Source organism: Artemia franciscana, chromosome 2 (genome assembly GCF_032884065.1).
Source record: "Artemia franciscana chromosome 2, ASM3288406v1, whole genome shotgun sequence".
In the NCBI taxonomy this organism is placed as follows: Eukaryota; Metazoa; Arthropoda; class Branchiopoda; order Anostraca; family Artemiidae; genus Artemia; species Artemia franciscana.
Window position 1 is genome coordinate 44,495,822 of NC_088864.1, and position 13,747 is coordinate 44,509,568.

At 35.4% G+C, this 13,747-nt stretch overlaps 1 protein-coding gene across 1 annotated transcript in view; it reads right to left on the reverse strand.

Moving 5' to 3' along the window:
• Nucleotides 1-6,149: 6,149 nt before the first annotated feature.
• The window catches only part of LOC136042476 (DNA-directed RNA polymerase III subunit RPC2-like), an 85,201-nt gene continuing 77,603 nt past the window's right edge, over nucleotides 6,150-13,747 (reverse strand). The window contains exons 16-18 of the mRNA XM_065727435.1: nucleotides 10,928-11,109; nucleotides 9,129-9,406; nucleotides 6,150-6,470 (exon numbers count right to left, since the gene is read on the reverse strand). Of these exons, the coding sequence (XP_065583507.1) occupies nucleotides 6,215-6,470; nucleotides 9,129-9,406; nucleotides 10,928-11,109 (716 nt within the window). The 3' untranslated portion in view covers nucleotides 6,150-6,214. The remainder of the gene's footprint in view (nucleotides 6,471-9,128; nucleotides 9,407-10,927; nucleotides 11,110-13,747) is intronic.

Consider the following 13,747-nt stretch of genomic DNA (forward strand, 5'->3'; position numbering starts at 1 on the left):
TGACAAAATTCTAACTTTAGTGTAAAAAGCGAGGTACCGATGAGGGGAAGAAACTCCTTCATATACGGAATATGAGGGGGTCCACCCCCTCGGCAATACCTTGCTCTTTACGCCACTGTTTGAATTTTGTTCCAATTCTTTAAGAATGCCCCCTGAATCCCAAAAGCCATTTATTTAGAATAAATAGCTCTTTTGAAATTACTAACAATACTTTAGCGTAAAGAGTGAGATATTGACGAGGGGGCGAACCCCCTCATATACGTAATAATTTCTGTTCGTTTAAGTTTTAATATCGCTCCTTACTTTCAGCTGAAAAACTTGTTTTTTTTTAAATTTAATTTCTGATTGTTTTTTAAATAATGCTAGGAAATCCAGGACCCCCTTCATGGAAAGATCTCCCACGTAACCCTCTCCCCGAAAACCCCCACCAGAAAAAATCCCCCTTGAAAATGTCTGTATACTTCCCGATAATCAATACTATATGTAAAAAACGGACTAAGTTCATAACTTGAAGTCCTTCCCCCGAGGACAGTGGGGGATTAAGTCGTCATCAAAGACATTGTTATCAGATATTTTGACTATGTTGAAAAATGAATATCTCAAAATTTTGATCCGGTGACTTTGGGAAAAATGAACGTGGGAGGGAGCCTAGTTGCCCTCCAATTTTTTTGGTCACTTAAAAAGGGCACTAGAAATTTCAATTTCCGTTCGAATGAGCCCTCTCGCGACATTCTCTGGGTCGATACGACCTGAGAAAAAACAAAACAAATTAACACGCATCCGTGATCTTTCTTCTTCCGGGTCGCTCCTTACTTACAGTTCGTTACCACGAGCTGTTTAAAAGAGCGGGGCGTTGAAGAGGGGACAGCCCCTTTCATATACGGAAAAATTTCTGTTCGTTTTAAGTTTTAATGTCGATCCTTACTTTCAGTAAAAAAGAGCTTGTTTTTTATTTAATTTCTGAACGTTTTGGAATAAATGCAGGTCTAGAATTTGGTTCACCGTACTAAAACAAAATTTAAATATTAAATTTACTTTTTCCAAACTAATAATAACCTTATAATAACCTAAGTTTGATTTTTGTTTCAGTTGTTTAAGAATGACTCCTGAATTACAAAGGCTATTTAGTTAGTATAATAGCCTCTTTTAAAAGTTAAAAAAGAAACTTTATCGTAAGAGCGAGCTACTGCAGAGAGGCAACCCGTCTCATATACGTAATATTTTCTGTTCGTTTTAATTTTTAATGTTGCTTCTTACTTTCAGTTGAAAAACTTGTTTTTTATTTAATTACTGATCGTTTGTTAAATAGTGTCAGGAAATCCAGCCCCCCCTCCATGGAAAATTCCCTTCCCCCACGAGAAATTTCCCCATGGAAAGATTCTCCAAAGTAACTTAGATTAGTCTTATTTGTGGAACTAATTTTGTAAGGCATATAATAAAACGACCAAAGAGGTCGAAACTATTTTTATGAAAATGAGAGTCACAAGTTGAGTAATTCTCAAATGACAGAAATGAATGAAAGAAACGATATTTAACAGATATACGTAATAATTTATGTTCGTTTTAAGTTTTAAAGCTATTCCGTACTTTCAGTTGGCAAAAACTTGCTTTTTCTTATTCAATAACAAACACAAGACGAACACATACAATATCTTTGGTTTATTATCACATAACAAGAGCTAAGAGCTCATATGGCACTTGTGACGAGGCGAGAAGAGTTAAGAGCCAAGAGATCATATGGTATGAGCTCTAACAAAATTCTATGAATCAATAGATTGATTTAAAAAGGAAAATAAGATGCTTAATGCCGGTCAGGATTTAAAATAAGAGCTCTGAGTCACGATGTCCTTCTAAATATCAAAATTTATTAAGATCCGATCACCCACTCATAAGCTATAAATACCTAATTTTTTCTAATTTTTCCTCTCCCTTTAGCCCCCCAGATGGTAGAATCTGGGAAAACGACTTTATCAAGTCAAATTGTGCAGCTCCCTGACACGCCTATCAATTTTCATCGTCCTAGCACGTCCAGAAGCACAAAACTCGCCAAATCACTGAACCCCTCCCCCCAACTCCCCCAAAGAGAGCGAATCCAGTACGATTCTGTCAATCACGTATCAAGGACATTTGTTTATTCTATCCACCAAGCTTCATCCCGATTCCTACACTCCAAGTGTTTTTCCAAGATTTCCCCCTCCAACTCCCCCCAATGTCAAACGATCTGGTCGGGATTTGAAATAAGAGCTCTGAGACATGGATTCTTTCTAAAAATCAAATTTCATTAAGATCCGATCATCTATTCGTAAGATAAAAATACCCCAATTTTCACGTTTTCCAAGAATTCCGGTTTCCCCCTCCAACTCCCCCCAACGTCACAGGATCTGGTCGGAATTTAAAATAAAACTTTAAAGCACAAGATCCTTCTAAATATCAAATTTCATTAAGATCTGGTCACCCTTTCGTAAGTTACAAATACCTCAATTTTCAAAATTAACCCCCCTCCAATTCCACCAAAGAGAGCAGATCCGGTCCGGTTATGTCAGTCACGTATCTTAGACAGGTTTTTATTCTTCCCATCCAGTTTCATCCTGATCTCACCGCTTTAAGAATTTTCTAAGATTTCCGCCCCCCCCCCAATTACACTTGATCCGGTTGAGATTTAAAATAAGAGATCTGAGTTACGAGGTCCTTCTAAATATGAAGTTTCATGAAGATCCGATCACTCCTTCGTAAGTTAAAAATACGTCTTTTTTTCTTATTTTTCAGAATTACCCCCCCCCCCCCCCCCAATAGATCGGATCCGTTCCAATTATGTAAATCAAGTATGTAAGACTTCTGCTTATTATATCTGCTTATACTATCCCAAAGAGAGCGGATCCGTTCCGTTTATGTCAATCATGTATCTAGCACTTGTGTTTATTTTTCCCACCAAGTTTCATCCCGATCCCTCCACTCTAAGTGTTTTCTAAGTATTAGGTTTCCCCCTCCCAACTCCCCCCCCCCCCCAGTGTCACCAGATCCGGTCGGGATTTAAAATAAGAGCTCTAAGACACGATATCCTTCTAAACATCAAATTTCATTGAGATCCGATCACCCGTTCGTAAGTTAAAAATACCTCATTTTTTCTAATTTTTCAGAATTACCCCCCCCCCCCCAACTACCCCAAAGAGAGCGGATCCGTTCCGATTATGTCAATCATGTATCTGGAACTTGTGCTTATTTTTCCCATCAAGTTTCATCCCGATCCCTCCACTCTAAGTGTTTTCCAAGATTTTAGGTTTTCCCCCTCCAACTCCCCCCAGTGTCATCAGATCCGGTCGGGATTTAAAATAAGAGCTCTGAGACACAATATCATTCCAAACATCAAATTTCATTAAGATCCCATCACCCATTCATAAGTTAAAAATACTTCATTTTTTCTATTTTTTCCGAATTAACCGGCCCCCCACTCCCCCCCAGATGGTCAAATTGGGAAAAAAACTATTTCTAATTTAAGCTGGTCCCGTCCCTGATACGCCTGCCAAATTTCATCGTCCTAGCTTACCTGGAAGTGCCTAAAGTAGCAAAACCGGGACCAACAGACAGACAGACAGACCTACAGAATTGGCGATTGCTATATGTCACTTGGTTAATACCAAGTGCCATAAAAATCATAGTTATGAAGCTGTTTAAGGTAAAATTAAATGCTAAGATTAAACAGAAAATAACACAAACAAATTATTGCTTATATAGGCCATTATTTTACAAAATTCAAACTTTAGCGTAAAGAGCGAGGAATTAATGAGGGGGCGAACTTTTTCAAACACGAAATATGAGGGGGTTCACCCCCCTCGTCAATACCTTGCTCTTTACGCTAAAGTTCGAAATTTGTTCCAATTCTTTAAAAATGACCCCTGAATCACAAAGGCCGTTTAATTAGAATAAATAGCTCTTTTGAAATTACTCAAAATACTTTAGCGTAAACAGCGAGGTATTGACGAGGGGACGAACCCCCTCATATACGTAATACTGGCAATTCTTGGTCAACTCTTGGCCTGAGACTCAAGGCAGGCATGACTTGCTTAAAGACAACCAACAAGAATTGATCCAATAAGAGAGACACACTTACTCTCGCCGCTTACCCGCGCCATTTAACCATACACTTGGAAAACTATAGGTTCTATCACTATCTTAGCTCTATTACTATCTAACTTAGTTCTACTGCCCCAGGAATGACGCATGGACGGATAATAGATAGACATATTTATTAACAAATGAACTAACAACATTTTTATACAATCTTCCTCAAACACGTAATATGAGGGGGTTAGCCCCCTCGTCAATACCTTGCTCTTTACGATAAAGTTCGAAATTTGTTCCAATACTTTAAGAATGACCCCTGAATCGCAAAGGCCGTTTAATTAGAATAAATAGCTCTTTTGAAAACGAGGTATTGACGAGGGGACAAACCCCCTCATATACGTAACAATTTCTGTTCGTTTTAAGTTTTAATGTTACTCTTTACTTTCAGTTGAAAAAACTCGTTTTTTTTTATTTTATTTCTGAATCATTTTTTAAATAATGCTGAGATATCCAGCGCCCCCTTCATAGAAATTATCTCCCCCATGGAAAGATCCTCCCACGTAACCCAGTCCCTCCCCCCAACACCAGAAAAAATCCCCCGTGATAACGTCTGCATACTTACCAATAACGAATACTATATGTAAACAATGGGCAAAGTTCATAACTTGCACCCCTTCCCTCGGGGACTGTTGGGGGATTAAGTCGTCCTCAAAGACATAATTATCACATATTTCGACTAAGCTGAACAAAATGGCTATCTCAAAATTTTCGTCCGGTGACTTTGGGAAAAAATGAGCGTGGGAGGGGGCCTAGTTGCCCTACAAATTTTTGGTCACTTACAAAGGGCACTATAAATTTAATTTCCGTTCGAACGAGCCCTCTCGCAAAACTCTAGGACCACTGGGTCGATGCAATCACCTCTAGGAAAAAAAAAATGCATCCGTGATCTTTCTTCTGGCAAAATATACAAAATTCCACATTTGTACATATGTGGAATTTTGATGTGGAACTCTGATACGCTGAATCTGACGGTGTGATTCTTATTAAGATTCTATGACTTTTTTTTCAAAAATAAGGCACATTTTCTCAGGCTCGTAACTTTTGATGGGTAGGACTAACTTGATGGAACTTATATATTTAAAATCAGCATAAAAGTCGATTCTTTTGATGTATCTATTGGTATCAAAATGCCATTTTTTAGAGTTTCGCTTACTATTGAGCCGGGTCGCTCCTTATTTGCAGTTCGTTACCACGAACTGTTTGACAACATTCTCACTTTTCTTATGCGTTCCACCAATAAAATTTTTGATCTGAAATAAGTCATTTGCATAACGTGGGGTCATTCCTCCAAAATTTCATAGAAAACCTAAAATAATATCGTCAAAATATCCATAAGATACTCATTTTAACAATTTTTAACAATCCAACCTTTACTTGATTATTTATTTATAAATCATTTTACTGAAAACGAGCAACTTTCACAGTTATGGGCCACTGCTAGAGTCTGCATGGGTCATACTACCTTCAGAGATATATTTTTTTTCTCATTTCGACATTTATGATTAAAATTGCTTCCTTAAAATTTTGACGTGACACCATGCTTGGCTATGAAGTCCCCTGTGCAAGAAAAATTGCACGGGAGGTGGTCTACAAATCAGCTCTATGACACAATAAAATATGAAACTTCGCATTTCTAGGAGGTTCTTGATCATCCAGAATCTAATGATACAATGCTAATCAATACCGGGTAATTTTGGTTTATTGTTTCATCCCTTTTCTGAAACTGATAAATTTACTTATGCTAAAAACTTCTAGTGCGTATCTTTAAACTGTGAGTACCTTATCACTTTGGTTATGGTAACCAAGACTCGAATCTTGAATTAGACAATTTTTTGGAATAAACATTCTCTTTTAAGTGCAAATTCACTCCCAACTTAATTCTGTACCGAAAATTGGCACGTCTGTCAAATTCAGTCGATAACAAGAAGTTTACTGAGCTACAATTAGCCTTGACATCAACGGCAAAAAAGCTCTTAATGAAGGGATACCTAATTTTCCTTAGCAACAGAAAAGTAATAGAACATATATCCAACATATGAAAGACTTCATTTATATATAAGCAATATAAAACTTTTAAAAACAAATAGGAAACCTAGCTTTTCAAGCCTGATTTGGCTGTTGCATTTGCCACAGTGTTGGAGCCCCCAATTCGGATCTGAGGGGTAATATTCATAGACTGAAGTTCTTGCAAAAGCAACTTGCAGGCATAGGGCATTGTAGTTTCTGTGAGATGCTTACTAGTTTTACAGGTCCAGCAGAGTTTCTTGTGAGAAAGGTAACCGCAATTCGAACAGATGAAAACATTGAAGGCATCAGCGGAGATCATCAAACGTTCCTTCAATAAATTCCTACAAGGGAAATAGGGAGATGATTTGCGAGAACAATGCTGGCCAGACACGGCAAATAGTAACTGATTAACGACGCTTGTTGGCTAATAAGGTCCTTACGTCAGCCCGTAGTATGTTGTTACAGCTGGGTTTGAGCTCTGAGACCCGTACTACCTAGCTCAGGTCAAACCCACTGCGCCAGCTCAGGATACGCAAATAGTAATATCAACGAGAATTAAATACAATCAACTACAAACGACAGCTCAGGCTCTACTCACGACGACTCAGTCATTCAAGAAATAGAAAAAAGGCAGAAGGGGCAAAAACATTAAAAGTGTAAAAACGAAAGATGAAAAATCAAAATTTTATTGAAAAGTTTAAATTAAAACTAAGGCGTTTAAGTGTACAGTAGAAAAAAAAAAAGAGAAAAAAACCAACACAACCATTCAGAGTAAATTCATATATTCCACTTTTTCTGAGCTAAAACAATGGTCTCAGATCGATTGGATGATGCTTTGATCAAATTTTCTACTAACCTTTACATGTTTTTCTTCTTTATTTTATCGGTTTTAGACAATCACCTCATTATAAATCATTACAGAAATAATTTTGATCCCCATTATATCATCATTTCCAGTTATTGTCTTTATTATGAGTGATTAAATAGCATAATTCAGTGAATCTTTTTAAATAAACAAAGAATATTAGACCATGTTTAAGCTAAAGTTAATTTTAATAAATCTACGTTCTAAAGCTAAGCTCAGAACTAAAGCTGCAAATTTATCAAGCGAATACGACAAGCGATATTCTTAAAACTCTCTAGTAGGTATATTATATCGAAAGCGAAATTTCTCAAACCGAAAATTCAAATTAAAAGAAATAATAAGAATAAAAGAAAAAACAGTGATTAAGTTCTTAGGACTACCTGGTAATGGTATATACGATTTCAAAAGATTTTTTCCCTGAAAAATTCCTCTAAAAGAGAAAAAAAAACCTTGAATATCTATCTATACGAAAACATCACCAATAATTTTTTTGAAAGCCATTTGACCAAGCCCATATCAAAATACACTCAAGCGAATTTTTTATACTCAACCAAATCAGCAAATACCAGCCCCATGTTCAACAGAGCTTACTAACAATTTATTGCGATTAATTGCAACAACTTATTGAAGAAGCGCAAACCAAAAAATCAAAAATTCAAACCAAAAATTTGAAAATCAAAATGGATTTCTTAAAAAAAAAAAAACAACAGCAACAACAAAAAAAAAAACAAAAAAACGACAGAATCTAGAACTGTAAGTAAGGAGAGATTCGGCCAAATAGTAACCAAAATTCTAAAAAATAGAAGTTTAATAAAAAATAGCAATATTAAAAGAATTAGCTTTTTATGCCGATTACAAATATATAAAGTTGACTAAGTTTAATTTTACCCATCAAAAGCTATGAGCCAGAGAAAATTCACTTTTGAAAAGGGGGAAAACACTCCCAAAAATTCAAGCAATCTCAATGAAAATCACACAACAAGATTGAAAATATTATAGAAACCTACTGTAGAGGTTTCAAGCTCATATCTACAAAAATGTGCAGTTTGTATTTTTGGCCAAAAGAAAGATCACAAATGCGTATTTATTTATTATTATAATTATTACTATTTATCCCCAGGGGCGATCGCATCGAACCAAAGGTCCTAGAAGGTCGAGAGAGAGCTCATTCGAATGGACATCAAAATTATAGTGCCCTTTTTAAGTGAACAAAAAGATTGGAAGGAAACATGTCCCCATTTTTCCCCAGATATCCGATTTTATGGCCCCCCTCATATATGGAATTATTTTTGTTCGTTTTAAGTTTTATTGTTACTTTTTATTTTCATTGTAAAAAAGTTCTTTCTCTTTGTTTAATCTGTAAAAGGACGAATTACAGCTTATTGAGCTCTGAAGAACAAGAAGCAAATAATCCATTGTAATAAGTAGTTTTGAACGCAATTCCAAAATTTAACTGGCTATTGAACGCAAAAAAAAGTTGTAAAAATCAATTACAATAATTATATCGAATACGGGGTCAGAAATTCTTTCTACAGATAAAAGAGTAATTAAATATGCCATAACTAATACTCACGTTGAATCATAAGAAATAAGACAATCTCGTTTCATTTCACCAGCGCGAATTATTTCGGCGAATCATTTAGATAATAAAATATTATTAAATAATTTTAAAAAGAAACTTGATTTGACTGAATCCCTGCTCTAAACCTAAGCTCAAAGCGGCAAATTTGATAAGCAAATATGAAAAACCAATATTTCTATCACAGCTCTCTGGCTGGTATATTACATTGGGAGCAAAATTGTCATAAGCTTCCCATGAAAATGCGTAAAAAAAACACTCCCAGCGATATTACTATTAGAACTGTATCTGGTATTTATGATAAAAAAATGAATGTATCTGTATAGTTTCTAAAAAAAATCCGAAAAATTTATCAAAACAAAGATAGAAAGGAAAAAACACCCTTGAATACCTATCTAAAAGAAATACCAAAATTTCTTTAGAAAAATTCGTTTCGATCAAGCCCATACTAAAATACACTTGAGAGTATTTCTTATGCTAAACCAAATGAGTAAATACTAAGAAATCCCTTTCCCTGGTAAAATAGTACTTAAATATATCCTAGCTAATACTCACGTGGAGCCATAAGCAATGAGACAATCACGTTCCATTTCACCAACACGTAGTCCTCCTTCTTTAGCTCTACCTTCGACTGGTTGACGGGTCAGTGGTTTCACAGGACCAGAACTTCGAGCATGCATTTTATCTTGAACCATGTGCTTCAATTTTTGATAATAAACAGGTCCAAAATAAATATAGCCAGTTAAGGGTTCGCCAGTTAAACCACAAGTCAGAACTTCTTTCCCAAGATAGTTGTAGCCGTGGCGTATCAAGTCATCACTTACATCTTTTACCTGTGATTTAAATATAAGTTTATGAAAGTCAAACTGAATCCACTTCAGAAAAAGATAAATAAACACTATACCACAGCATTCATGGACACAAAAGGAGAAATTTTTAATTTCTTGCTGTTTTCCATATTCTATCTGTTCTTTTACTTTGTTAGTTGCTCATTACTACAATGCCTTTCGACAAATATTGCACTGTGAATGTCATGGTAAACAAAAGTGAAGAATCTAAAAAGAGTTAAGACAGTTTTAAAAGAAATTAAGAAACCTTCATGGTTATTCCCATAAGGCATTACTTTTTAGATCTATGGGAAAAACAATTTTATCTTAAGATGTTTGTTGTATGTCCTTATCAAAATTTCTAGGCCTTCAAACTTTGAAGGAAATTAGCATTAAAATCCGATACTAGCTGCCTAGTTTGCATAAGTCGCAGAAGCACGTGTTAACCAAAAGTTGTACCCATCAAGTTCTACATCATCAAAACCTACGTAAGTCTTCAATATTTAGGGAGGCGCACACCCCTCACCCTCCCTTCACAGACAACGAGTAGTCTCATTTTTTCTAATAGTGACTCGCATGAAATTTCACACATTTGAAACTTAAAATGAAAAGGACTGAAATCGGCCCAATATCGTTTACGGAATAATGCTCTTATAGAAGTTTATTAGCACTTGAAGATTAAACTAAAAGCATTTCAACCTGAGTGCAAAAGCCAAGTAGCCTCCAAAAAATTTTCAACTACTTTTGCCACGTAGATCCAAATTGTTTAGCATTCTCAGGAGTATCATTTGAAAATCAGAGGTAATTCTCCGCTCTTCCCTGAAAGTAGGATGCTCACCTCTTAATCACTATATTATTATCTTTACTCCTTTAATGAAAATTTACCACAACGGCTGCATTAAAAATACTCACCTTTTTAGATACCAAGCATTGTCAAAATAAAAAACCCTTTACATTATCTAAATAGTTTATACATCACCCGATTTTTTTTTTGCCGAATTTCAGTCTTTTGGGGCCGTAAACGCATAAAACTTGACAAAGACAAGTTTTATTCACATAAGTATTCAGCTTCAAAAATTATCTCTAGAGTACAGTGAAATGGAGAGGAACTGCTTGCCAAGGTGATGGCCTCAGATGGCTTACCGCTACGACAAGTTTCTAGTAATGGTAGCAGCAATACATGGAACTATTCAAAATGAAATCACTGCTCAAAGTTTCAAATACTACCCGTAAATTCAAGCATATACCTGAAAACTACCAAGCAGGTCTACTACGAGGACTGTCAAATCCTCGGTAAAAAAAAAGGACTGTCAAAAAAAAAACCGCCTAAAAATAGCCTCATTGAAAATAATATTCATTTTTGGAGACAAGATAAGCAGAATTGAAGAGACATGAAGAAAAAAAAACGACTGCTCGATTTGTTAAACATTAATTTTAACATAGTTTCACTACCCCAAAATATCCATTACTATTCCGCCAGATTAGATATGTATACTTACCATATTTTATGCACTAAAGTTCACTTACCTTGGATCCTCCGAAACAGGTACCATAGTGCTGTTTTCCGTCAAGCAGGCCGGCCTTTCCAGCAAGCAGTTCAATCAGCTTCGCAACGGTCATTCGAGAAGGAAAACCATGAGGATTCATGATCATATCAGGAACAACTCCATAGCAACTAAATGGCATATTCTCTTGAGGAACTATAATGGCTATAAAATATTAACTGAATAAATTCCAATATCCAAACTACAAACTAATGAATACAATTTGATTGAAAAAGCAATATAGCAAAATATCATCTAGAATTAAAAGAACAAAAAATGAATAAAAAAAAAACGCTTCTGCTAGCATAAAAATTGTAAATATAAAAAAAAAGCAATCTAACAAAGAAAAGAATCACGGACCGTATTATTATTATTATAGTGCAAGTTCAGAGGAGGTGGGAAACTGACGGAACACTTCCGGGGAATTTGATAAAAAAGTGTTCTAATAAAACTGTGCAAAAAGGACTTGTCTGATTTTTCTTTCACCTCATAATCAGTAAATCTGAATGAAAAATAACACTTTATTATGAAAATGAGAAAACATTCGTAAAACCAAGAACTAAGTTTAGAATGTGGGAGCTTTCGTATTTTCATATCCTATTCAAGCCACGTCAAATCGCATAAGACAAAACAATAGTATTCATAATGTTTTCAATAGCGTCAATTCACGATTTCTTTTCTCTTTTTTTTGGGGGGGGGGGGGCGTGTGCAAATTTTTCTTTTTTAAATATTTCTAATCACAATTTTTTGTATAAAAATGTTTCAATGAAAATATTCAATAAGAAGGAACTTTTCATTATCTAGAAGGGGGCTTTGCCCCTCCCCCATTAACGTCACTGAATGTTGCCTGTTCTTAAGTTGCTTCATTTTCTTTATTGGACATTTCACCTTGATTTTCAAATAAATTAAAAAAATCAGAAAAACCAGGTGAAATACACAACAGGAGACAATCTCACAAAAAACACAAAAATATAATGGCGCAGTGACACCTTAACACAAGAGCTTAAACCGAAGAATCTCAACAAATACATTCAACATGAAATATCCGGAAGTCTTAAAACAGCCCTATTACCATTGATTCTAGACAAAGTCTTTGTCAATCGCAAAATAGTTGCATTCCTACAAGAAACAAACGGCTATTTTTTGTTTTAAAGAAATACATAAAAAACTTAAATGTCTAAACTTCTAATACCCAGCGATTATATATTTTCAAAAAAATACACACCCTAAAATAAGACTCGAATACATTTCAAGCCGGAAATTCAAACGTTCCATTTACTTCCTAATCTAAATTAAATAAAAAAAAACAAGTTTTTTTAACTGAAAGTAAGGAGCGACATTAAAACTTAAAACGAACAGAAATTACCCCGTATATGAAAGGGACTGCTCCTTCTTCAACGCCCTGCTCTTTACGCTAAAGTTTTTACTGTTTTAAAAAGTAGAGTTGAGAGAAAGAGTCAAAGTTTAGTGCAAAGAGCAAGGCGTTGAAGAAGGAGCAGTCCTTTCATATACGGGGTAATTTCTGTTCGTTTTAAGTTTTAATGTCGCTCCTTACTTTCAGTTAAAAAAAACTTGTTTTTTTTATTTAATTTCTGAACGTTTTTTTAGTTAATCCATGTTTTGATTTCGGCTCTCCGCAGATGAATAATTAAAGCGAAATTTGCATATTTATTTATTTGGCTAAATGGCTTTCCCAAAGTTTTGATCGAATGATTTTGCGAAAAAAGGAGGGGAAGGAGGCCCAGTTGCTCTCCAATTTTTGGGTACTTAAAAAAGCAACTAGAACTTTTAGTTTTTACGAACGTTTTCATTAGTAAAAGATATACGTAACTTACGAATTAGCTTACGTAACAAACTTCTATGTTCGTATGTTTTATTACGTATATGAGAAGGTTCGCCCACTCGTCAATACCTCGTCAATAACTCTTTGCATTAAAGCTTAAATTTAGTTGAAATTACTAAAAATCCTTTAGCGTAAAGAGTGAGGTATTAGGAGGAGGTGAATCCCTTATATGCGTAATATTTTCTGTTCGTTTTAAGTTTTAATGCTACTCCATACTTCCAGTTGAAAAAAACTTTTTCATATTTATTTTCTCATTGTTTTTTTAAATAATGCTAGAAAATGCTGCGCCCCCTTTATGGAAATCTTCTTCCCCCATGACAAATTCCTCCATGGAAAATTTCCCCCACATAGCCCCCTCTTCTCAACCCTCCCCCTCCCAACCAAAAATCCCCCTGAAAACGTCTCTACATTTCCCAATAACCATTAATATATCCAAACACTGGTCAAAATTTGCAACTTGCAGCCCCTCCCACGGGGACTGTGGGGGAGTAAGTCGTCCCCAAAGACATAGTTATAAGGTTTTTCGACTATGCTGAATAAATGGCTATCTCAGAATTTTGATCCGACTACTTTGGGAAAAAAATGAGCGTGGGAGGGGTCCTAGGTGCCCTCCGATTTTTTTGGTCACTTAAAAAGGTCACTAGAACTTTTCATTTCCATTCGAATGAGCCGTCTCTCAAAATTCTAGGACCACTGGGTCGATACAATCACCCCTGGAAAAAAAAAACAACAAACAAATAAACACGCATCCGTGATTTGTCTTCTGGCAAAAAATACAAAATTCAACATTTTTGTAGATAGGATCTTGGAACTTGTACAATAGGGTTCTCTGATACGCTGAATCTGATGGTGTGATTTTCATTAAGATTCTATGACTTTTAGGGGGTGTTTCACCCTATTTTCTAAAATAGGGCAGATTTTCTCAGGCTAGTAACTTTTGATGGGTAAGACTAAACTTGA